At 40.6% G+C, this 25,846-nt stretch overlaps 1 protein-coding gene across 1 annotated transcript in view; it reads left to right on the forward strand.

The window, feature by feature from the left end:
• LOC114650411 (NF-kappa-B inhibitor alpha-like) overlaps positions 1–25,531 on the forward strand; it is a 54,106-nt gene extending 28,575 nt beyond the window's left edge. Inside the window, exons 5-6 of the mRNA XM_028800029.2 lie at positions 22,118–22,327; positions 24,382–25,531. Coding sequence (XP_028655862.1) covers positions 22,118–22,327; positions 24,382–24,444 — 273 coding nt within the window. The 3' untranslated portion in view covers positions 24,445–25,531. The remainder of the gene's footprint in view (positions 1–22,117; positions 22,328–24,381) is intronic.
• The last annotated feature ends 315 nt before the right edge of the window (positions 25,532–25,846 follow it).

Here is a 25,846-nt window from a genome sequence, read left to right on the forward strand (position 1 = left end):
GACCTCTATAGAGCCTCTGATAGTAAACTCGGTTCACTAGTACCATACATTAAACCCTGCACTAAAAATTTAGATGTGAAATTTGATGGTAGCCCTAAATTACATAGACATGAAAATTCTGTTGTTAAGTCTTGTTTCTTTTCAAGTTTTAGCCAAGATCTTGTTGATCTGTGTGTGTTTGTGCCTATATTTCTGCTCTATTAGAATACCGAATCTCTTTCTGATCTACAACTGGTCCAAAACGCTGCTTCACTTTTGACAGTTGCACGTTTATGTCACCATATTTCTATTATATTAGCCTCACTTTATCGGACTCCGGTCTGTTACAAAGTTGATTAATTATTGTTTGTATTTAAGTTCCTAAATCAATTAGCACCTTTACATTCCATTTCGCCTATTTAGGTCCTCTTAGGTCTGTGTTCTCAGACTATTTGGAGCGCTGGGGTTTGAAGTTTCACCTGTCCACTTCAGTGCATTCATTTGGCTTTCCAGTCGGACTGTTCCAGTGGTCTCAAACTCCAGTCCTGGAGGGCTGCAATGGCTGTGTTTTCATTCTAACCCTTTTCTTAAATGGTGTCCAGTTTTTGCTGTTAATTAACTCCTTTTCCATTCATTTTAATGGACTTGTTTTTTAACATTTGTTCCCCTGAATTTCTTCATCGTTCCTCTGAATTGCTTCATTTCTTTTCTTAAATGGCACCAAGACAGAAATGAAATGTGAAGTGAGTCAGCTCACAGAAGGCCAGCAAAGTCAGGGCCTCAGACTCCAACCGGTTGCTTTTAATTGGGCACTGATTGTTGCTGTTAAATAAATCCGTTCTTTAATTCCATGGCTTGTTGCTGCTCTCATTGTGCAATAGCAGACATTTCCTAAATTGTTGATTTTCTCTTTTCTAAGAACACTGTTAAAATGTTTTGAGGACCTCAGAAGATCAGCATTCCAGAGACCTTCATCTTTCTTTATTTTAAGATATTGTATGGTGCACCCAGTTTGCTGGTCATGTTTTGGCGCATTTTGTATCTCATTATTGTTTGGCTGCTAATTAAGGAAAAAGAAACAATTTAAGGATCTGAGTCTCAAAGAACAACTCAATTAAAATTAATTCAAAAGAATTTAATTAGCAGCAAAAACTGGTCACTAATTAAGAAAAGAGTCAGAATGAAAACCTGCAGCCAATGCGGCCATCCATCCAGGAGTGGAGTTTGAGACCACTGGACTATTCGGAGAAGCGTGAGGTCACTCATGATTTGTTACTTGGTCTGCCAAAAAAACAAAACAATTTAAAGATAAAGGATATGTCTTGTGAGAATAAAGAACAAAATTAACGTATTAGTCAGGTTTAACTTGGCAAAAAAAATGTCATTTCTGGCTGATCAGGTTATATGTTTTATTGTAAACAATTGATCAAGGTGAAAGGTCGGCGTTGCGTCACAATTCGGACAATTCAGCCCTGGCTCTGTTTTGTCCGAGTTGGCAATGCTTTACAATTTCCGACTACACACGCAGCGTATGATCAGATAAGTTTAAAGGTGAGTGTTCTTTTATAAAAGCCGCCCCTCAGCTCTGCTACAACTGTTTTAAATCCAGTCTTTTCTCCTTGGTCTTTAATTGGAATCGAGTGCTCTAATGTATTTTGTTTAACTGTATCCTGTCTTATGTGGTTCTTTGTAATATTATTTCTTTTAACGTGAAGCAGGTTGTTTTGAGTGTGATCTGTAAATAACTAAACACAATGAGGATAACATTGTGCAAGTTTTATTTGAGAAAAAAAAAATTGTATATTATTTAAATGTGTGGGAAACATACCGTAGAGAATCCCCCATTGTGGTGTAGTAGTTTTGAGTTTAAGAGACCGCTATGGTTGTACTGCACTTTTTTCTTTTGTCATTCTGTAGTGTGGGGGCACAGTGGTTAGTGCTGCTGCCCACTTCATGGATGCAGTATTCCGAGCTTGAATTTAGTTTTCTCAATTTTTTTCGTGAAAAATATTTTTTTCGCTAATGATGATAAGCATTGGGTAGAAAAAATGATAAAGCATTTTTCATTCGTCAAGATAAGGCGCGTGGTCTGTCACAAAGCACGTAGTCTTGCCGAAACGTCACAACATCACCCACTTTGGCATGTTCTCCTGAATTAATCATGAGGTCATTTTTGAAAACGTGGTCCAGAATAGTGCAAGGAGAGACGTAGCCTACGAAGACGACTGTGTGGCGAGCGAAGCCGAGGAGGAAAATGTGTTAGCTGCTGACGAAGAGAGATTGCAACAAAAATGTGGCAGTGGTTTTGGTTATCATAAATCGGACCAAACACTAATAAACCCGATATGCTGTTGCCAAGTACCTAAAAAGAATGATAACGCAACAAATCTATTCCTCCAACAACAAAGTTACCATCCGATCGAATTCCTTATGAAGACTGTCAGAAAGAACACTCCATGGATGTTGCTCGCCAGCGCTCAAACAGTGGCGTGGTACCTCCACTACAGTCCGGCGTGCCGACGTTTTCACTCATGACCCCATAAAACTGAGCATCAAAACGGCATCAGGACACCACGAATAAGTGCACCAACTTCATAGCAAAAGACGTGGTGCCAGTGAGTGTTTAAAAAACTTTTGAAAGTGCTCGACTCGAGCAATCAACTTCCTGGCTGAAAACCTTTTTCTCATACTATGACACAGCTTTAAACTGAATGTCGACCGAGGTTGGAGGCTGAGTTGAAAGACGCGAGATATTTTACGACTACCACAGATTTATGTTTGACTCGGACATCGGAGCCATGCACAACGTTCTTGCGAAGGGATCACACGGCAAAAAGTTATGTCAATGGTGCCCGAGGATGCCCTGTGATCTTAGATGTGCCCTGGGGCTTAGAGAGGATCGCGAGGTCTGTTGAACAGCGGGCAGCAAAGCGAGCATTGCCAAGGCTGGGGGTGAAAAAAGGACTCGCTGCAGTGCTTCGGACACCTAACATTGTTTTATGCTTATTTATTTCTTTGGCTGACGCTTTTATCCACGACGTCTTAAAACAGGCGAGACACAATTGGCAACATTTCCTTTGATGTTTAATAAACTATTACTTTTAGGTAATCCATATATAATAAGCATACGTTGCTGTAATGTTTGCACGTAAATGTATTTGCGCTGTTACATAACTTGTTAATTTCAGCTACTGTAAGGAAGTGCAGTTATTTAATCAGTTTTAAGGAAATTTTTAATGTATTTAATTCAATAATAAGCATCTTGCTTATTCAGTCTGTTGTAATAAGATCCTCTTACAGTAATATGAAACTCAATTTTGATATTTATCATGATATAGATCAGTACAGTAAAAATAATCATAATGTTTTTGAGCATATCACCCAGCCCTACTTGAATTCCATATCCAGTCATTGCCTGTGTGTGTGGAATCTGCATGGCCTCTCCGTGTCTGTGTGGGCCTTTTCTTTGTTTTTCGGCCTATAGATGTGCATTATTACCTAACTAGCTGTGTAAGCTGGGGTCCTAGAAAGTATTGAAATCATCAGAAAAAAATTGAAATGTAGAGATGTCAGGTAATTGAAAGGAACTACTCTGGACGTCACTCTCCTAGGATGATTTGTTTTGCCGATGTGCTCGCCTCGCTTGTGCATTAGTGGTGGGGGGGAAAAAGTAAAAGGGATACCGTTTTGCTGATGTTAGTGGCTATAAGCGTCTTTGTCTTTCTTCTGAAGTTTCGTTTTGCTGACATGCTAGCCCCACATGTGTTATCAGCGGCTAAGCGAGTTTTCTGTTTCCTCGGAGGTGGAGCCCTTACCCCGACTCCACCTCTCACTTCCAGGCCTGACAGACACACACTTCCACACGTAGACATTTATATATAAGATGAATTAAGATTTCTAAACTGGCCCTGCATGGGCTTGTGTGTGAGTGGGCCATGGCATGGCATGGACTGGACTGTCCACCGCAAGTTTCTGCCTTGTACCCAACATTGCTCAGGTAGACTTAGGTACCCACTGCCTTGAACTGGTTTAGGTGGAATGTTTTATTTTTTTATGGTAATAAATAATAAAGATGGCTAAAGTTAGAATAACCAATGTAACGCATTACAAGCCTGAATGTGGGTGGTATTGTGCCTGTTTTTGTAATACTTAAGGTTTTATTAAGCTTCTCCTTTATTTTATGGTGCTGTGGCCAGAATTTATGTCCTGCTTGGAATTCGTTATCAGTACTAAAGAATGCGGAGTCTGTGTATTTCTGTTCTTCCTTCTCTGATACTAGTGGAGTACAGCATGTGTAATGCCTTTGAGATTCTGGAAGACTGTGCAGAATGTGTTTATTCCTATTGTATTCCTTTGAATATTTGTGAAGCACTTTGAGCATGGAAAAGGTGCTAAATAAATAAAATGTATTACTACAATGGTGTAGATAAGATGTTTGTTAGTCATATTGACTAATTCTGTTATAGACCACTGAATATTCCAGTAAACAAATCTATAAATTTATAAATCTATAAATACAATAGTTTAATGAAATGTAGAAAGTAATTTAATAAAGTTTAGATTTAAATATGATTTACAAAAGCTTGTGTACTATAAGGTACACTCATGAACCAGCATTGACCCCAGAAAAGGCAAGGAAGCCCAATTACCTAACCATAAGAAGCGCCTCCTGTCCATAGCTTAGTTGGGGATTTCTGAAGGCAGTGAGGTGTGTGCTTCTTTGGTTTGATTAATATTAAATGATAATAATAATAATGTATTTTATTTATATAGCACTTTGATTATCTTGAAGTCTACTCTTTAGTTTCCATTGTTGTCGGGAAGAAAAGAAAGTGTAGAATGAACAAAGGGATTTAACACAAAGCAGTTTTACAAAAGGAGAAACAATTTTGCTGCCTTTGTCGCCTACCAAAATGGGCCTTTTTCTAAGTGCTGGGGTGGTTGCTGACTTCTTCAGTCAAGTTTCACACAAAGCACTCCCTGTATTCCCTCCAGCTATCTCCCAATTCTGGCCTCTCTACTTCCAGTGAGTCCCCCTTCACTAAGCTCAATAAAAGACTGGTGCTGGGGCAGTGTTATACTCTTCTCCACAGATTACCTTTGGGGCAGCTTCAAAAGCTACTGCCTGCTTTCATATGCTGTGTTGAAGCCCTGTAGCCATATGCCTAGAGCACCTTCTAGCAGACTAAGCTGCTTCTGCACTTCCAAAGCAGAGCTGAGATTTAAAGGGGTAGGCACTCCTCACTTAGCCAGTCATCTCCAGTGAGCAGGCACATCTCCTGCCATCCAGCTCAGACCTTAGGGCTGTCCTCTAATGGACCGGTGAACTGCTAACGTGGTTCCCCACTCCCCTCCCTCCAGTTGTATATGGTTTGGTATAATTAACTCCTTGACTTCCATTGCCACTTCATTGGCAGTATTGCAGTCTCAGTGACTTCTCTTATTGTCAAGGAAAGTTTACAATCGTGACCTTGTGAAGTCCTACTCCTGTCTGGTGGCATCCCCTGCTAGTTGCGCTGTCAGATGCTACCTGTCCTTTCTCTACAAGCTATTGTGATAAAGCCTGTGTAGAAGATCTAAATAAAGTATCATATTCTCAACTCATTATTTACAGAGAGAAACACAAGGTGTAAAAATGCAAATATACAATGGCAATAAATGCTGTTATATATTGTATACTTGGTGACAGAGATCCTTGGGTAGGGCTTATCGTAACTGTTCCACAATCCATCCATTCCGATTTTGATTTCGTCTGAAGTTAATGGTGACTTAAATTCTGGCTGGTATGAGTACTTGTGAGTGTGTGACTAAATATGTTCTGTGATGCACTGCCATCCCATTGTAGAGCGATTTCTGTCTTATAGTAGAGATGATGGAATAGGCTGTAGCCCACCCTGAAAATTGCACTCAAGTAAGAATTTACAGTCACATTCTTCCATTCAAGGAATGTGAATATGAGTGGGGGTGTGTGTGTGTGAGAGTGAATATGGCCGGCGATGGACTGGCATCATCTAAGAACCTGTCTGTTCCTTGAGTCTGTCAGAATTTTCATGTACTTTTAAGATGCGCCATCTCTATATATCTCCCTATTATAATAAAAAAAATCCTGGGACGAGACGTGACTTTTTAGCCTGGGATGAGACGTGACTTTTTCAGAGAGATACTTTCATGTCCTGCAAGATGAGACTTTGTGCCAAGAGATTTAACAACACCAGGGGCCGGAAATAAAAGACAAAGAGTAGATGACAAAGTAGAACATCATGAAGAATTCAAAAACATTGACACGATACATATGCAGAGCAGGTTAGAGATAATGAAAGTACTAAAATTCGAAAGTCTCAAAAAAATGATAGTAAAGATTGCATTAGCGCAAACAATTGGAAATTACTACTCGGTGAAATAACTGAACAGTGAAAAAAGGTCAAATATATTTTTCGGATTTAAACTTTAAGTCGGAGACTTGTAGATTGTCTAATTCGTATTGCCATTAGGGAAAAGTAGTGTTTCTTCCAAATGTAGAGGCATCCACAAGGATGAAAAGATCCCCATACACAAACGGCAGAGACGCGAAGTGAAGTGGCTGGCACATAGCACAGGCTGGGGGGAGGGGGAGTTTTGGCGAGTGAAGCGAGTGTGTGTATATAAATATATATAATAGATAGATATAGATATATACAGTACAGTATATCTATCTATATCTATCTATATATATATATATATATATATATATATATATCTCCAACGTCTGTATGTCTGTCTGCTTTTCACGAGAGAACTACTTAAGGGATTTAGATAGGATTTTTTTTTTTCTATAATTTGCTTGAACATTCCAGTTAATTTTGTGACTTCTCTCATCGCACTAAGAATCATAGTTCGCTTGCAGGTGCGATATATTTGGACTAATCCGAGACAGAGGCTGTGGGCTTATGGGAGGGGGGAGCGTTATGTCAGGAGTTGGGAGCCGGGCGGGACCCTCCTCCCTGTCCTGTTTCACTACTAAGTGGGCAGAGCAATGGGGGACGGCTAGTATTGAAAATAAATGGAATGAGCCGATGATAGGCTAAACATTGTTTAGGTTGTGTATACCATGTCATGAGTTCACCCTGGCAGCAACTGTGATGTTCACCTGTCTGACCTTTTCTTGGTCAAAAGACTCGAGAGTTCAGCTCTGCTGTACGTGTTTGACCTGCAAACACTAGAAGTGGAAGCCATTGAGTTCACCATGCTGGCTGATCCCATGAGCTCCTCCTGTCCATGGCTTATTTGGGGTTTTCTGAAGGCAGTGAAGTGTGTGCTTCTTTGGTCTGATTAATATTAAATGATGATAATGCATTTTATTTTTGTAGCACCTTGATTATCTTAAGGCCTACCCTTTAGTTTCCATTGTTGTCTGGTGTAATGCTTAGTCTTCTTTTCACATTCTGGCAAGGCAGAGGGTCTGCATCATCATCATCACAAAATAAGCTTTTATTGCTTTCATGTACAGTATAAAAAGAAAAGTTAAGCAAAATGACACCTTTTATTGGCTATCTAGAAAGATTACAGTATGCAAGTTTTTGAGGCAACTCAGCCCCCTTCTTCAGGCGAGATGTAATGATGTAATTCTTGCCTGAAGAAGGTCCCGGAGCTGCCTCTAAAATTTGCAAATTGTAATCTTTCTAGTTAGCCAATAAAAGGTGTCATTTTGCTTAACTTCACTACATTCATAATGGTACAACACCCTGGTACTATATGTATTGTGAAATTTGCCCGGACACTGTCAAACCAACACCGCATCTTTATCCAAATGTACTTTTATTTTCTTCTCCACACAACACAAACTCAGTCCCGCACAACAACACTGTGCCTTCAGCCCCAGTCACCTTTTTCCTGGGCCTTCTCTCTCCTCGTCCCTGGGCCACCTGTCCTCTCTCTCCAGGAGCTTCATCCTGCTCCTGCTCCCGACTCCAGCTCACTGACAGGAGGGAGGTGGCCCCCTTTATCCTCACCCGGATGAGCTCCAGGTGTTCTACCTGACGTCACGTCCTGGTGTGGTGGAAGCATCAGGAGAGCACCCGGAAGCACTCCGGGTGACCCTGGAAGGATCGTCCTCCATGGGTGTGGCAGAAGTGAATAAGTCCCGGGCTCCATGAGGCTCGGGGCGCCCTCTGGCAGTGACCAGAGACCCCAACGGTCTTGAGCCTCCCTGCTCCCCTTCCGTGGGCCTCTTCTACTCCAGGGCGGTTGCCCCCTCGTGGCCCGGAGGATAAATATGCCACGACCCAGCCCTTCCAGGTGTCCTGGCCGGGTCTGACCCCCAGCCGCGTACCACAGTAGAAAAAGACAAACTTCAGTTCATGTTAAAAATAGGCATTTTGGAGAAATCACACAGATTATCAAGTTAATTAAACAATAAAATTATTTGGGGTGACGTTAAAATGAACAAATGTGTATCAAATGGTGATCTTTCACTTTAGGTGCCTCTTTTTCAATTGAGAAAAAATCTCCAAGGTGTTTTAAAGGTTCTGAGCACATGAGCTACGGGATAAAAAATTTCAGCCTCCTCCAAGAATCAGAATAATAGAAGATAAATTGAATGGAGTGGCAAATTAATTTGCTTGTGCTAATAAGGGTATAGAAGAGCCATAATGTCATACCCTTGTTTGTATCTCAGCACAGGGGCTTTCCACAAGGATTCTGTTCTAGGATTAAAGGAAGTGTTTAAAAAAAGATAACACTGTGTTTATGGCACTTGTAACATATTTGAAAAAGGGGATTTTTGTCAGTGTTGAGCAATTAAAGGGAGCTCATTGCTGCTCCTGACGTTATTAACAGGAAGTGTAATTCTATACAAAAAACTTTAATGTGCTTACTTTACATGTTTGTCATTTTGTTAGAACATTTACAGTCTTTACCTCGTGATAAGTGCTCAGAGTCCTAATATAAGGATATACAAAAATTAAATATATTGCAGTATGCCCAAAAATATCAGGACATATCTTTGAATATAATGTATATGTAGTTCAAATATGTTTTTAAGATTAGATCTGAAATATAAGGAAACCCTTGTTTGTCTTTAATATGCCATAACAGAAGAAGAAGTTGAAGAAAAGCCGACCAATTCAATATTCTGGGTATCCAGACCTAACGCAGCTTATTCATGCCTTTACATTTTTACCTGGAAAATACTGAACCCAGACTCCCGGTGAATCCAATTTAATTTGGACTCCCTGTATCCCACTAAAAGTAATTCAAGCCAATCACTACACCAGGATACGTCGGCTTCAGTTTACAATCTTAAAAGCTTCTTGTAGGTTTGTAATTTGTGCTGTGTCCCTGTGCAATTTGGTCTAGAACATATCTCAAAGATAACAAGAAACGCCTGTGATGTCTTTTGGATGATATTTTCAATAACGTGTGTGGTAAGATGAGATGGGGGTCTGTGGCAGTGTGTTAGTTTAAATTCAAAAGGGTGCACTGAGGTTCGGTGTGGCCATAGGAGTGTACGCTAGCATGAACTAGCAAACACGGGGTATTGATGGAGGGCATAGCAAGTTTCCATGTGCAGCTGCTTGCAGTTTGGTCAGTTCACTCATTAGCATTCTAAGTTGCCTGATTAGGTACCTGTGGCCACTAAAGTATAAAAAGAGCCTGAGTGAGACAAAGAGAGGGAGGAGGAGTTGGGAAGTTAAAGGAAAAGGCAGGACTGTGGCTGAGTCGGTGCAACAGAAGGGAGGTAGACAGGTCAGGTGTGGTCCTTTAGAGGAGTGAGCAGAAGGGGCTCCAGGAGCAGTGTCACTCCTGCTCCTTGGGTGCTCAGCTCCTACAGACACCAGGGAATGGCAGTGGGGGATAGCAGTAGAGCTCACGGGGTCCCCACTGAAAGGCCGAGGGTTGCAGCGAGATGCATGAGCCGGTTAAAAGGATGACTGCACCTGTTAGAGGACATCTGAGGAGGTTGTAAAGGTTTAGGAGAGGAGACGTCGGGTTTGGAAGGAGGTATGAAAGGCTCCTGGTGGTCTTAAAAAAAGGAGTAGATCCTACCAGTGATTTTAACCTCTGTGTTAAATTCATATAGTGTTTGCTTACTTTCTTACTATGTCAGATTTTCATAGTTACTCAGATATGGTTATAGTCTTTCACCCCCTGTAAGTTAACACGAGAGAGAACTTTCTTAGCTATATCGGAAGAACAGAGTGTTAATTAAGCCAGTTAGGAAATAGTCTTACAGCTAGCATGAACTATTAGATGTGTTTGCAAATAGGAGACGGCATACAATTTTCTGAGCGTGCTTACATGATTAACTTGCTGAGCTGTGAGACAGCAAAACAAACCGCTATAAGCAGAGACCCCCTGTCAAATCTGTTCAAGGAGATACAAGTGAAAACTTAGCCTCCTTCCCCCAACTTGCATCTTGACAGGGACATCACTTTTGTTGGGCATAGCCTCAAGCAAAATGTTTTGAATTGTCTGAACTGGGTGTGCCAGAAAACCTCTCCTCTTCACCCAGTTTTGGGTTCATTGTGGTGTAGCGAATGCGCCCTCTGCAGGAAGGTCAAGGTGCCACATTCTTGTGGAATTCTTTGAAGTTGTGTCTGTTAAGATACTGAGGCTTATACTATATTTATGATTCAATTGAAAATAGACATCATGCCCAAACACAAATATGCAACACATCCTAATCAATAAAATGTCTGAGTGACTCAGACTGTAATAAAATTCCAAAAGTCCATTGTCAGTACCTTAATGTTAGGTACACAAATACGATAAGCTTGGAATAATCTATAATAATGAATAAAGACTAAAAAAGAAAAAGCCTTTTGTCAATATATTTCTCAGGGCAGCTTGAAGGCAGAGTGTTTCTGTCTCCTTGGTTCAAATCCTGGCTCAGACACTGGCTGTGTGTGAAGTTTGCTTCTTCTCCCTGTGTCTGCTTAGTTTTTTTTCCTTGATATCACAAGCCGTATGTATAACTTTGATCTTCAACTCTAAATTGGCCCAGTATGAATGGGTGTAAGTGCAACCTGTGATGGGCTGCTACCCCATTTGCAGTTGTCTGTAGGCCTTCTACATCCCTGGGTTGGATCATGTGGGTTTGAGGGTGGAGGACGGACCTTTTTCTTCTGTTTTTTTCATGACGTGGTTTGCACAACTCCTGTGAATCACAATGGTTATACTATTGTTGACTCTGATAGTAGGGTAAGACCCCAAACACTGCAACTAGTACTGTCTGCACAGCTTCTCAATGTCATGTGCTCTGTAATACTCGGGTTAACCCTGAATGTAAAAGGTTGAGTGAATCTGAAAATCTTGTGCTATTTCATAATTATTTTCCCATCTTAATGTGACAGCAGATCAAGCACCCTCATGTGAATGTAGCAGTGGGCTTAAATTAATTAATATGCAGAAAATGTGTTTTTTTTTAAAGAGAAGCGAATATATTGCAGTACCCTTCGGGATTTTTTTTGTTATTATCTATCAGGAGCCTTCAGTCATATTGCCTTTTATGACAACCAAAGGCAAAGTGTGCCACTCTACCTTAACTATTTAAACTTTAAATCCACATACAGGATTTACTTGACATGTCCAGGACTATAGGAGCGGCACAATCCGGTTTTCCATGAACAAAATAAAATTCACATTTTATTGTAAAGGTACATGTAATAGATTACCCAAGCCAAACTGACAATGCTAGATTGTGACTGAAGCAGGCTGTGTGTGATTGGGCTGTTTATTGTCACCCTCCCGGGACTTTACGTGAACTAAATGCATTGTATCCCATGGTTAATGGTGTAGTATGAAATAATAATAAAATAATAATAAAAGCTTGTTTTACCAAGGATGATTTATTGAAAGCCTAAAAATGCAATTGTATAGAATGAATCTCAAATGTCTGCATACTGTGACCGCAGAGAGCTGTCTCATACCACCATGCTTCAGACTCAGCCACACAGACAGGTACAAATAAACACTAATTTGGCAAAATAGCCTTTTATAGGCTTCTTCAAAAAATAATAGTGCTATTCCCCTCTTTTTTCACACTGTCTTCCTGCACTCCTTCCCTGATGAGCTTTGTCCTCCTCCTTTCCTAGGTGAGGCAGGATGACTTATTTTATGTACTTCTGGTACTACAATATTAGACTCGTGAAGCTCATCCTGGTCTGGTGGATCCTTCCTAAGATAAGGGAGCTTCTGTCAAAGGAAACTGTTGGGAGGTACATCCACAAGGCCACCCATAGAAACTGCAGTTCCTAGATAGCTCTGTTGTTGCGTACATGACACCTGAGCAGAGGGATGCTGCAAACTGGGAAGCAGTCTCCCACCGTCATTCCAGTACAGTTTCATCTTGACCCATCTGTCCGTGGGAGCCATCTGTTTTAAAAGCAGAGACTGGAGAGGAATTGACTTCCATTAAGCCTCCATAGCATTTTTCTGTCTGGTGCAAGCTTATGGAAGCTGTATTCAGAAATAAATGAGAAGACTACTTTTATGAAAATAGAATTCTAAATAACTGCAGTGGGTTGGCAACCTGCCCCGGATTGGTTCCTGCCTTGTGCCCTGTGTTGGCTGGGATTGGCTCCAGCAGACCCCCGTGACCCTGTGTTCGGATTCAGCGGGTTGGGAACTGGATGGATGGATGGAATTCTAAATAAACAACAACTTGAGTTTATGAAACATATTTTTAAGACGTTTTTTGAACATGCAACTGAGATGAAAAGAAGCTATCACTTTATTTACATACAGTTTTAATGGCATCTGCAACAGTTCTACATCCAATGTTAATTTAATGTTAATTCTATGACAATTCTAGAAGCCATCAGCATCACATGTAATATACAAAAGTGGATTTCATGTCAGAGTAAAAATAAGAGGCGAATGTTACATTTTGGGTGGAGGTGGAGTGCCTCAGGGGTCTGACTTGAACTGTCGTTGTCTATTAATTTGTACTAATGACATTTGATTCTGGTGAAGAAAAAAAAAGTTTGGACTGTGCCGGATCCATTGTCTTTTCTGTTCCTAGACAGCTTGAAAACAGTTACTGTGTAAAGAAATATACAGTGCAAAGAAACACGTCTTATGTCATAGAGTCCATCTAGGCCAACAGCAAGGAGCAGAAGGACCTGAACTTCTCAGGTTACATTGTAAGACTAGCTTTAAGAATAAAGAAGGAGTCTATTGACGTCAGAGCCATGTTTTCTTAGGCTACATTACAGAGTTTGAAAAAATGCTGCAACCCTCTCAAAATTATGAGACGATAGTTAAAAACATCTTTTTTTTTTTTAGCCAGAAGAAGCAAAGTAATGCAAATCAAATTCAATAATGTAGATTGTTAGAAAACAAATAAAAGGAAAAATAAAAATTAAAGGCTTACTGTTAAAATGGAATAATATTGCTTTCCATTTCTTGCATTAGCATACTGGTTATTGTTGCTGTCACACATCTCCTGAAGATTGTGTTCCCCAGCTTGGTCATGGCTTGTGTTCAGTCTAGATGGTCTTCCTGTTGTGTCCCCCAAGTCAGACCTCCATCGCCCCCGACCCCCTCCAAGCATGTATGTGATGGTGTGGGTTGGCTCTACGCTACTAATTGCACCCCATGAGCCTCTTGAATCTGCCACCGCTGATAATGTACTCAAAGGGTGAGCCAATAGATGAGGACACACACAGAGCAAGGGTTAGGTGCATAAAAGTATGAAAGCGCTTTTATTAAAAACAGTCAAAACAAAGTGTCCAGAAGTGCAGTGCAAAATCTCCAGTAAATAAATACTCCATTTAAACCGTGAACATCTGTGCGATTTAATACCCAGCACTTAAAACAAGAAAAAAATTATCACAGTTATCAGGTCCTTGTTCCATCGGACAAGCCCAACGCAACTCCCACTTTAGCTCCCCAGGTTACCCATCACTTGCTTAGCAGGCAGAAACATTAGCAGCTGCAGCCCTGTCTAACCTGGCCCTTATCTTGGCTGCCTTGAATGGCATTTGGGATCGGTTATCCTTCCATCTTCCTTCTCGCTCCCCTAGTGTGTATTGGATCCCTGAGGAGGACTCCACCATTCTCACACCCACTCTTTTACAATTAATTAAGGGGGGGCAAAGCATCCCTAGAGCGCTGATCCTTCGCTCCTGTGTGGGACCAGCAACCTCGCTGCCTTTCCACACTAGCCTCCTGGCTCGTCCTGCCTGTCCACCTGGTGCTGCTCTCCTGGTTTTCTTTCTGTTCTTTCTCATTCTTTTTTTTTTTTTCCTGACCTGTTTCTGTCTTGCACTCCACTTTTATACATTTGGGAGGATTGCAGGTGCGATCGTCTGATTGCCGCCCCGGGATGATGATGAGACAATCCGACTGGCTGCATGTGCCAACAACACAATGCATGGTTGGTTGACTGCCTAGCACCAACCCGGAGATGAGCCATCTTTTCTGCAGATCGCCTGCACTTGCTCCACTCCTCAGTGCGAGCGTGTCAGTTATTTATTTAATTCGAGGATAACAACAAGCCGCAGACCTATGGTACCACAAGGTGTGCAAGTGAGGTTACTTGATGATGCCATATTGGCCCTCTAGGAGCTAGTATAAGTGTGGCAACTTCTTCTATAGTGGGCTCCTACACCTAAAATTGTACGGGCAAGCTCCAGGTCCTGGGTCTCTGAACTGGATGGGTGGATGGATCTTTTTCAGCTCACCATGTATGAAAGGATCTCTGAGATGCTGTTGTGGTGCATCTCCTCTCAGTTGTACTTCCTGTGGTTCTCATTCCTTCTCTTGCTTGTATTGCTAAATGAGTAAGTGTGGGATATTACAGATTCACTAGAGGGGAGAAAATGATCCTCTTGTAAGAAACTAATAAACTGGTTCCACAAGTCCAGCTGTCTGAAATCAAATCAGTTTAAAATGTTAGAATGCCCCTGTCGAACAGGAAACCCTCCTACTTTAAATAATTACCATTATTAAAGTCAAAACCAGATACCTCAGCCGATGAGCCAAAGAACATTTCTAAGAAATCAGGGTGTTTTCACAAAGTAAGATTCTCATCAATGAAATTTAGGATGACTCAGTTGCATTTATTTGAAGAATGTCAGATCTGTCTCTGATACCTGATTACCTTCAAATTTCCGTGTATGTAATCGTAAGCAAAGCCCAGGGCCAGAGAATCACCTTCTGTTACGATTAATGCCTGTCGTAAAAGAGTTCAGTGTGTGGAATTTATGAACAATTATACCTTTTCTATATACAGTATATAAAACTTGAGTTGCACTTTAAATTACAAAGGATCACAAAGATATTAGCCAAAATGCTTATGCTGTTTGAAATTGTAACCCTTTTGTGATGGCATTCATCATATCCAGTGGACAATTTGTTTTCTCAGGTTGACCTTGTTGGAAAATTCCAAGCAGCACTTTAACAAGTTTGTTTGTCTCAGTGAAGAAAAGAACAGGAAGACTTAGAGATCAGGATACTGGATTGAACTTCAAACCACAAAGTGGCTTGTTCATCTGCTTCTTCAGTTTCAGTGCGTCACCCTGTGCAAATGAAGGACTAATACCAATAATAAGCAGGGAGGAAGTACAGGAGGCACAGAATAGAATGAAAAATGAAAAGGCAACAAGACAGGATAAAATACTAGCAGAATTGTGGAAGAGGTTAGGAGAAAAGGGAGTTGGTGTGTTGTGGGATGTAATGCAGAGATCTATGAACAGGAGAGAATACGAGAGGAGTGGAGGAACAGTGTGATCGTCCCCATTTATAAGGACAATAGTGATATTCAGGATTGTGTAAATCATAGAGGAATAAAGCTGATGTTACACTCGGTGACAATTGGGAAAGGGTTATATAGACAAGGCTTAAGGAAGAGACCACCATAAGGGATAAACAGTTTGTTTTTTTACAAGGGAGAGGAACAACTGATGCTGTCTTTGCATTCGGACAGCTCATAGAAAAGCATCAAGAAAACCAGAAAGCTTTGCATATGGTGTTTATTGATTTGGAGAAGGCTTATGATAGAGTGCCGTGTCAAGAAGTCTGGAGGTTCATGCGGGAGAAAGGAGAACCTAAGAAGTATGCGAGGATTGTCCATAATATGTGTGAGGGAGTGAGGACTCGAGCTAAAAACAGTGTTGTGATAACAAGCAAGATCCCAGTCAGAGTAAGTGTGCACCAGGGATCATCTTTAAGTCCTTACCCTTTTGGTCTGGATATGGATATGTTGAGTCATGGGGATAAAAGACCAATCCGTCTCGTGTATATTTTTGGCTGATGACATTGTATTGTGTAGCACAAGAAAGAAAGAAGGAAGTGGAGAGGAAAATGGAAGAAGGAAGAAGGGCATTGGAGATAGAGGATTGATGATAAGTAGGAAGAAGACAGAATATATGAAATTTAATGATGATCAGGATTCAGAAGTAAGCCTGCAGGGAGAGCTATTGCAAAGAGTGGATACATTTAAATATCTAGAATCAATCGTAGTTTAACATAGATAATTAAATGCATAGATAAGAGTTCAGTGTGGATGGAACAATGGGAAGGTGGTCTCAGGAGAAATGTGTGATTGAAGGTTCAAGGTAAGGATTTTAAAACCGTAGTAAGCCCAGCAATACTAAATGGAGCTGAGACATGGGCAGTAAAGGGAGCACAGGAGAAGAAGTTAAGCTCAGGCTGGTGCTGCACCCACCTCACAATGAACCACCTGGACTGGGACCCGAGTGCAGTGGGTGACACCTCAGCACAACAATGGAATAGTGTGAGGTTTTTATGGTGGATGGAGTGCCAGTTAGATGTGACACAAATGAGAAGGTTGTGTGGAGTTACAAAACAGGACAGAGTAAGAAATGAGACAGTGGGAGGCATAACAAAAGTGGAAGAGCTATCTAATAAAATTAAGGAAAGTGATGTTATGAGAGAGACAATGAATTTGTGGGCAAAAGAGAGGGCGAGGGAGGCCAAAGTAGAAGTGGATGGATAAAGTAAAAGAAGAGGGCTTAACAGGAGAGGAGGCGTAGGACCAAGCTTGGAGAAGGTTGATCAAGCACATTGACCCCTTATAGAAGTGGGAAAAGGATGAAGAGGAAAAAAGAAGAACCCTGGGCTCCATTGATACAAATTGCATATTTAAATACCACAGCACTATATGTGTAAAGTGCCTTGAGATGACATCCATTATAGGTGCTGTATAAAATGAAGGCTTACGTTGCACTACTACTACGTTTAACAAAATGAGTAATTCTTACACATTCCAGCTGCAGAGCTGTAAGTCATTGACCTTTTGCACCCACGGTTTAGGCAATTTGAAATAGCTGACATTCACTGTTACAGGAACAAAAAACATTTCCAACCGGTGGCTTTTGCTGTCCTTCAAGCACTTTAGTGTTATGCAGTTTTGCCAAGCATTACATATTTGTTCTAAAAATGTAGAGAACAGTGCTGCTTATTCCTAATTTTAAGAGATTACAGAATTCACTTTGAGGAGGAATTCCATACTGAGCATTCCATGTTGATTTGTTCTGTGCTCTGTTTAGCTCTCCAAACACTGCGCTGTATTTGAATTGTGATGCTTTGTGAGCATCCTGTTGGCCTGTACTGAAGAGAGCACACTCACAAAATGGAGAATAGTGTAATGGTCGTCACTTTTATGAGGCAGGTGCTCAGGTCATGAAAGTGGTGCTTTGCAGAAACAGAAGGGACAGCAGATAGAGACGCCTGGAGTGTGTGAGACATGCTGTGCTTGTTGGCTGTTCAACGCCTGCGAGGGATGTAGTGGCTGGTATGACTCCTCTTTTCAGAATGGGTGCCAAATTGTTGAGAACTCCATACACGTAAACATATTCATTTTGAATCTTGTCTTCAGATGTTTGACATCTAAGTGTGGTGGGAAGGAAACCAGAGCAGTAGGAGAAAATCCACATGAACACTAGGAGAGCATGCAGATACCAGTAGACAACAATAATGAAAACTCATCTACATAAAAACATGAGAACTCGCATCCTCTGTAAACAAATTTCATGTCAAAATAATAAAAATAAAATTCTATTGAGCTGTGCTATGCACATCACTGGGTCCCACAAGCATCAAAAGATGTTTATGGATATTGTCAAAAGAGTAACGTACAATTATTTTTGTTTATTAGATAAAATAGCAAATTTATTTAGGAACGGAATGCAAGTATAATTAATTAAAAAGAAAATTTTAGTATCTTTTTAAGCCTAATTAGCAAAGCTTAAGTTTTAAAGACTATGGAGAAAAAAACAACTTTTTGTAAGGATCAGCAGTGGAATTACAAATGTCAAGTTGTGACTCGGAGAGACTGATTACATAATTTAGTAATGTAACCTCAAGTAGCGAAATAGCAAATGGAAGACAACACGTTCTTCTGTTTTTATTGTTATTACGTTCAAGTAAGCAATGACTAAGAACTGTAATGAACTAAACTGCAATAGAAATTTGAGCCGTACTGCTTAGTCCAGTTTCTCCTGGTACTTTCGGGCTTGAGGGGGGCACCATTCATGGCTGGGATGGCAGTGCATCAGAGGGCCCACTGAAGCACATGCTAACAATGTAGGGTGACCCCACAGTTTAGCCTGCAGGTCTTTGGGATACAAGAGCAAGCCCACGGACACATGAGAAGAACATGCAATCTCCACACAGAAAGGGACCAGGCTGGAAACCGAATGAAATTTGTGGAGCAAAAGAGTTAAAACCTGAGATGTCACTACACCAATAAGCATGAAAAGAGCAATGATCACAGTCTGAGCTCTGTGAAGAAGAAAAGCCACTCGGGGGGGGGGGGGGGAAAGAGAAGTTTAAGAAAATGAGTTTCATAATGAAGCAGCATCATGTTGTTTGAATTCACGTTGGCATTTCTCCTCTTTGCTGAGTTCAATTGCTATGCATTTTGCAGAGTTTGTTACATTTACGTTTGACTAAATCCTGGCCACGTTCAGTATGTTGATTACCTGAGAAACAGGAAGGAAGTACTGCGGGACGTTTGTTCAATCAGTGCCCACGCATTATGCACAGGGGTGGCTGAGTCTCATTTTAGCCCATATAGTTCTGACCACTGTGACTCAGCCTTATGGAGTCTTTTCATGAATTTGTTTTTTTTTTTTCTTTCTTCAATTTCTTGAAATATGTACTGAAAGACAGTCACTGTCTTACTAAACTTCACATTGTGGGCTGCACCTCCTGAGGTATGTCATTGGGTTGAAGGCTTTGACATCCACAGTGATGAGTTTACACAAGCAGTTTCTTCTCTGCTTACTAAGAATTTGTTTTCTTGTAGCATCTGGCCAAATCCTGCTGTGTCAGTGGCTTTTTTATTTTACATATATAATTTATACATAAACATGTTTGCTAACTGGTTTATCAAGTTCAACATCAGTCATAAAGAGAAAACTTACCCATGCTGCCCATAACAGACAATAATCATAATATCGTAATGCTTTCAATCATGCAAACACAAGTTGATGGTATGGCAGCTGATAGCATGCATTCATTATGTCCTTTCTCTGTTGCGATATAAGGGAATTCATTCCATTTATTTTCATTATGCCTAATAGTATTTATCATTATTCCTCCTGGTGCAATATAATTGAAAAATTCCTTGTGGACCTAGTATCTCCTCCATGTTCTTGCGACCTTCTTGCGATGGCATGTATGGATGTGCCATCCTGGAGGAACTGGATTACCTATGCAACCTGAATCGGCAGAAGGTATCGCCTCATGCTACCAGTAGTGACGAGGACACTGTCAAAACACAAAACTAGAGAAGAATCAGTCAGGAAGGATAAGGAGAGAATGTGGCCACCGCATGCTAAACCATTCCCTTTTTGGGGGTTGACTTGCTGTTGGCTCTCCAGGGCACCTGTTGTCACTTTCATTTGCACCAAAGCAGGTGAAGTTTATTCACAGTTACTTGTGCTTCCAAACTGGACAGATTTATATCTTTGAAAAGTAACTATCTTGGTGTTAGACTGTGATGTTAATTTCTTTGAGCAGTGTATATGTTACGGGTAGAGACAGAAATTGGATAAACCTAGCATTATCCGGGTGAAGTTCACATTGTCCAAAGAGATTACGCGGGTAAAGTTAGAAACTCCTATTTTACTTCAGCTTTACCCAGGTCTGCCTGATAATATGAACTTTACCCTGGTACTGCTAGGTTTATCCAGTTTTCAAGCCATACCAGTAACATCTAATATATATAATATATATTCTCAAATGAAGAGTCACATAATGCCAGAACCTATCCTGGCACACTGGGTACAAGGCATGAACCAATCCTGGAGAGGGCACCAGTCCATCACAGGCCCACCTGTAAACACAAGCACTTCACATAGGGCCAATTAACCAAACACACCCATCTTTTAAATGTAGAAAGAAAAGCACAGTACCAGGAGAAAGAGCCACATAGACATGGGGAGAACATGTCATCTGTATACAGTATTAATCTTGAGTTCAGTGCTTGCTTGTCTGCAAAATGGTGGCATGGTAATCCATCTATCTATTAATACATTAATTAATATGCAGACAGTTGAAAACATAGACGTCTTTCTCGGAATCTTGTACAGTGATGCTAATAAACGCTGACTCATTTTACAAGTTCAGGTTGAGTCTGAAGGTCATTCAGGTTGAGTATGGCTGATTTCTCTGTCGAGTTTCACTTCTGGTAAGTGGTACCGGATTCCTCCAAACATTTGGTTGAACCCACTTTCCGTAATCCCCTGTCACATTATTAGGTATGCATTTTGATGGTGTGATCCATACTATTAAGAATAGAAAAGTTTAAAATTTCTTTCTCTTACATGTCTCGTCATTATATTACTGGACTACACTGACAGTCCATTCATTCTGCCAGTATCGAAATTGCTTGCCACATTTCACGGTCGTGAGAGCCAGGGATTATCTTGGCAGCGTGGGGTGCAATACAGGAGGCAACCTTGGACAGGCAGATTTTTGAGTAAACTTCATAGAAAACAAAGTTTACAAAGGGATACTTTAAAATTCTTGTGACATTTTTGTACAAGCCTGTGAAATTTAAAAAATACGATTCACACCATGTAGAGATTATCATTTAGCATAGGACGTATCCAAATTCTACCCAGTATTATCATACTACCACCTATTGTTTTCAAGTATCAAGCAATAGAATTCTTTTGTAAATGTTTATTTTATTGCTGTATTCCTTTTTTCATTGTAGCAAAATGGTTACAGGTACCGAGAAGCATAGTTGAAGCAATAACCCTGACTATTTTTAAAAAGTATGTGGAGGAGATATTGGGACAACTAAGCTATTGAGCTTCATAGACTGAACAGTCTCCTCTTGTTCGCCTGTCTTCTTATGCGCTGACTCGCAGTTCCAGGCACTTGGCTTCTATAGCCAGGTCTCAGACTGTAAGGGTTTTCTCCAAGTACTCCATTTCCCCCCAATATTCTGAAGATGCACCAGCTAGCTACTTTAGTTTGATGAAGTATCCAGGTTGGCCTCCCACATTGTTCTTGCTAAGCTATTTCCTGTGACCCTGTGGTGGATTAATCAGCTCGAGCTTTATTTCATCAATTCAAGTGAAGACTATCCATTTCTGAAGTCCTTTTTTATATAGTGGGAGTCTGGGGAAAACAATCACAGTAGGAACCACTGAATGGCCGTCATTAGGAGACAAAACTCGCAATGAGCCAACAATGCTCATCCAGACTGGGCTGGTTTAGATCCACACACCACCCTAACCGAATCTTTAGACTGATGGAAGAAAGTCATCTAACTCTTCAGACACGCTTTGCACAGTAATAACTGGAAATCGAGGCAATGCTTGTGTGTTGGAAATGCCAGTGCTACAACACCATGCCATTCACATTTATTTAAGTTTTATTTCCAGTTACCTTGTAATCTTTTTGCATAGAGATAATGAATTCTGGAAAAGGCACTACATAAGTTAATGCTTGATTAATTCATTAATTGGTCTTTTATCAATCATTTCAGTTTACTTGACAGTAAAATGCACATTGAGTTATGGCCATCGCCCAGTGTAAAGTAGGAAGTGTGTCAGTAGCACATGGTTGTCTGCTGAAAATGCTGATTTGTAATTAATGTTATTATGTCAGGACTTTTTAAAGCTAATGTGTGTTTTTTTTTTTGTTTTTTGTTTTCTCCCCCTCTCTCTTTACTCAGGAAGTAACATGGGGGAGGCGACCCTTGCATCTCGCAACAGAGAATAATGACATTAAAATGGTATCACTGTTGCTGGAAAGGGGAGCACAAGTGGATTCTGAAACATATAGTGGCGTGACCCCACTAGAGCTGGCCATCGGGCGAGGCAACGGGCAACTTGCTGTGGAACTTCAACACACTGTGGGATTGAGTGGCTCGAACACCAGTGTGGTAAGCAAATGTCACTGATCTTCTGGTGTCTGCTTATTGCATGGATTTTTCCTATATACAATTTAATAAAATGATTGTTTTCTCCTTTAAATGGGCATTAAAGGGAGCAAAGGAGAAAAGGTTGGCTGTGTACAGAGTTACAAAACATGACACAATAAGAAATGAGACAATAAGAAGTACAACAAAATTGGGAGAGATATCTAAGAAAGTGCAGAAAGTAGGTTGAAGTGGTATGGCGATGTGATGAAGAGTGACCATGAATATGTGGGCTAAAGAGTGATGGGAATGGAATTACAGAGGAAGAGAAAGTAATTCGGCTAAAGGGGAGGTGGACGGACAAAAGTAAAAGAAAATCTGAAGGAAAAGGGCTTGACTGGTGCAGGACTGAGCTGTTTGGAGAAGGTTGATCAAGCAAATTGACTCCACATAGAAGTAGAAAATGAGGAAGAATTGTTCTCTCCTTTAAAGTTGAAACAGAACAAATTTTTAAGAACTTATCCATGCAATTATGTAATCCGCCAATCAAGAGATAGTAGCGCAATGCATAAAATGATGCAGATCCAGGTCAGAGGTTTCAGTTAATGTTCACATCAAACACCAGAATCAGAAATAATGTAATGTCTGTGATTTTGACAGTGGTAGGACTGTTGGGGGCAGACAACTCTAGAATTTACTGAGAATGGTGTGAAAAATTAAAGACATCTAGTGAGTAGCAGGTCTGCAGATGGAAATGCCTTGTTGATGAGAAAGGTCAGAAGAGAATGGCCAGACTGGTTTGAGCTGACGGATAGGCTACACTAATTCAGATAATCCACTTTATACAACTGTGGTAAGCAGAAAAGAATACACAACATGTTGAACCTTGAGGCAGATGGGCTGCAACAGAAGATGACCATGTTGGGTTCCGTTCCTGACAGCCAAGTACTTGGAAACTTGAGGCTGTAGTGGTGGGCACAAGCTCACCAAGACTGGACAGCTGAAGACTGAAAAATGTAACCTGGTTTGATAAATCTTGATTTCTGCTGAGGCACACAGATGGTAGGGTCAGAATTTTGCTCCAACAGCACAAATCTATGTACCCAGCCTATCTTGTGTCAACTGTCTAGGCTGGTGATAGTGATGTAATGGGGTTGAAACTGTTTTCTAGCACACTATATGGGTCCATTAATACCAATTCATCATTCCTTGAATGCCATGGCCTGTTTGAGTATTGTTGCTGACCATGTGCATCACTTCATCTTTGAATGGCTAATCCCAGCATGTTCTGCACCATGTCACAAAGTAAAAATTGTCTCAAACTGGTTTTATGAACATGACAATGAGTTCAGTATTCTTCAGTGGCTTGCCCACTCCCTAAATCCAGTAGAACACATTTGGAATGTGGTAGAGCGGGAGATTAGCAGCATGAATGTGCAGCTGAGAAACTGAAATTGACCAACTGGCCAATGTGGACCAGAATCTGAAAAGATTTTTTTTAGCATCTTGTGGAATTCTTGCCACTAAGAATTGAGGCTGTTTTGAGCGCAAAAAGGATGTCCTACCCATTATTAGTCCAATGTTCCTAATAGCTAACTATAAGATCCCAGCCAGGTCCCGGTCTGTTGTATTTTTTTTCCCCCAAAGGATATTACTTCAGCTTTTATCCCACATGAAAAACATGTTGATGGATGACTGTAAACTAGCATTGTGTGTATGATTGTGACTGAGACAATGAAGCAAAAGGGAAAATAAAGCAATGAAATATCTAAACAAATAGCACTAAAGTATCTACTGGAGCAGGGCATCCTTTACAGCATTAGCTCTTTTAAGTCAGACAAATGTAAAAGAGTTCTGAGCCAACATGACTGTAATTCAGTCTCTTCCTCTAACACGTCTGACCTTCATATTCGGAGGAAGTGAAAGCAAATGGTCTTTGTAGACTTGAATCCACAACATTTAGGGAAGAAGTATGAGCAGGAGTGTATCTTACTCATTTTTCTTTAATTTTAATGCAGTTAAAATCTAAACTCCTCACTCCTTACCACTCTCTGTCTCTTTTTCTCTTTGTCCCTCAGATTATTAATGGCTGCTTCTTTGATGATCTGAAACTAAGAGGCCTCCCACTGACAAGTCATTAATGGAGCCAGTTACTCACCAAGCTTCCCCCTCTGAACTTGTGAAGGGGGACTTTTTCAGGACAGTTTTGACATCCTTTTGGAATTCACCTCCTACCTGAACCCTGCCTCGGGCCACTAGGCTTGTTTTTTTTGAAGGACTGCATTGAGCCTATGTGGGTGAATATATATGTGTGTGTTTTTTTTCTGAACTGCTGATTTTTATTTTTGGGAGGTAGGATTGAGCAGTGAGTGCTCATTTTATGTAGCCGAGTTCCCTTCCTCCATTGATTTATATTTTCTTGTCAATCCAGGCCTAGCAGCACTAAGCAAACACTTAATTCACCCTGGATCTAGGAAAAGTAGAGCTTCTTTATAAGAAACCTGCAGCTTTTCTCTCTAAGCATTAAAAAGGAATCCATTCATTGGCAAACTGACCCATCCTTGTTATTCATCTGTAAGCAATGAATTTGCCATATCAGACTATTGAAGGAGTTCTATATAGCAGACGTCATCATCCTCCTAATACTAAAAACAATAATGATGATGAAACTTTTGAAACCAGCATGCTATTAAGTATTTTTCAATCTATAGTCCTTGTAGACGATTGGATTTTATCATTAACTGTGTGCGAATATATTCGGCCTTCCAGGAATTATGACAAGGCTGCAGTTACAATATTTGTTTGGCAGCATGAAAACATATATGCAGTTTGTATCAAAAGCAGTTACCATATTGGAATTTGCTGACAATATTGAAGTGTGTGGAATCTTAACGAACAGATCCATTTATTATCATTGTGCAGAATGAAAAATGGTACTACATTCCTTAGTTTAATGTGTAAGCTGCGTATGACAGCAGACTGTGCTTTTGTGCTGTCTTTTTAAGCCAAATGATGCCAAAGAGGCCAAGGCAGAGAAAAAGAAAAAAAGCTGTAACAACAAAAGTGATGAATACAGAGGGAAAGTAAATGGGACAAGCTAATAGATGAAACACAAGAAGCATATGTCCACAATTAGGTCACCTTGTACTGCATTTTGTGCTTATCTGTCAGGTTGGCTAGCTGCCTGCCAAATGTTATTTTAAAAGGGTTTCCTCCTGTTCAAGTTAATTTTCGACTTCGCATGTATTTGCCATTTATACACCGTACATTGAGGTTTTTACTTGCGTGTTTCCCTCAGACTAGTGACAGCTGTATTCAGTTTTATTTCTTTGGCCCCTCTTTCTCCCAGAAGTCGAACCCTCGTCGTACATTTCACTTACAGCTCCAACCATATCTAATAGAATGAGTTTTGAAATCTTGGGGAGGAATTACTTCTGGGAGCACCATGGGGTTGATTAGAGTCTGGGACTCCTGGGGCCATCTTCCTCTAACAGACCCCGATAACCCTGCTGTCCTTTAGCCCTCTGCTCATAAGTAAAAGTC

The sequence above is a fragment of the Erpetoichthys calabaricus genome, chromosome 1, assembly GCF_900747795.2.
Source record: "Erpetoichthys calabaricus chromosome 1, fErpCal1.3, whole genome shotgun sequence".
In the NCBI taxonomy this organism is placed as follows: Eukaryota; Metazoa; Chordata; class Cladistia; order Polypteriformes; family Polypteridae; genus Erpetoichthys; species Erpetoichthys calabaricus.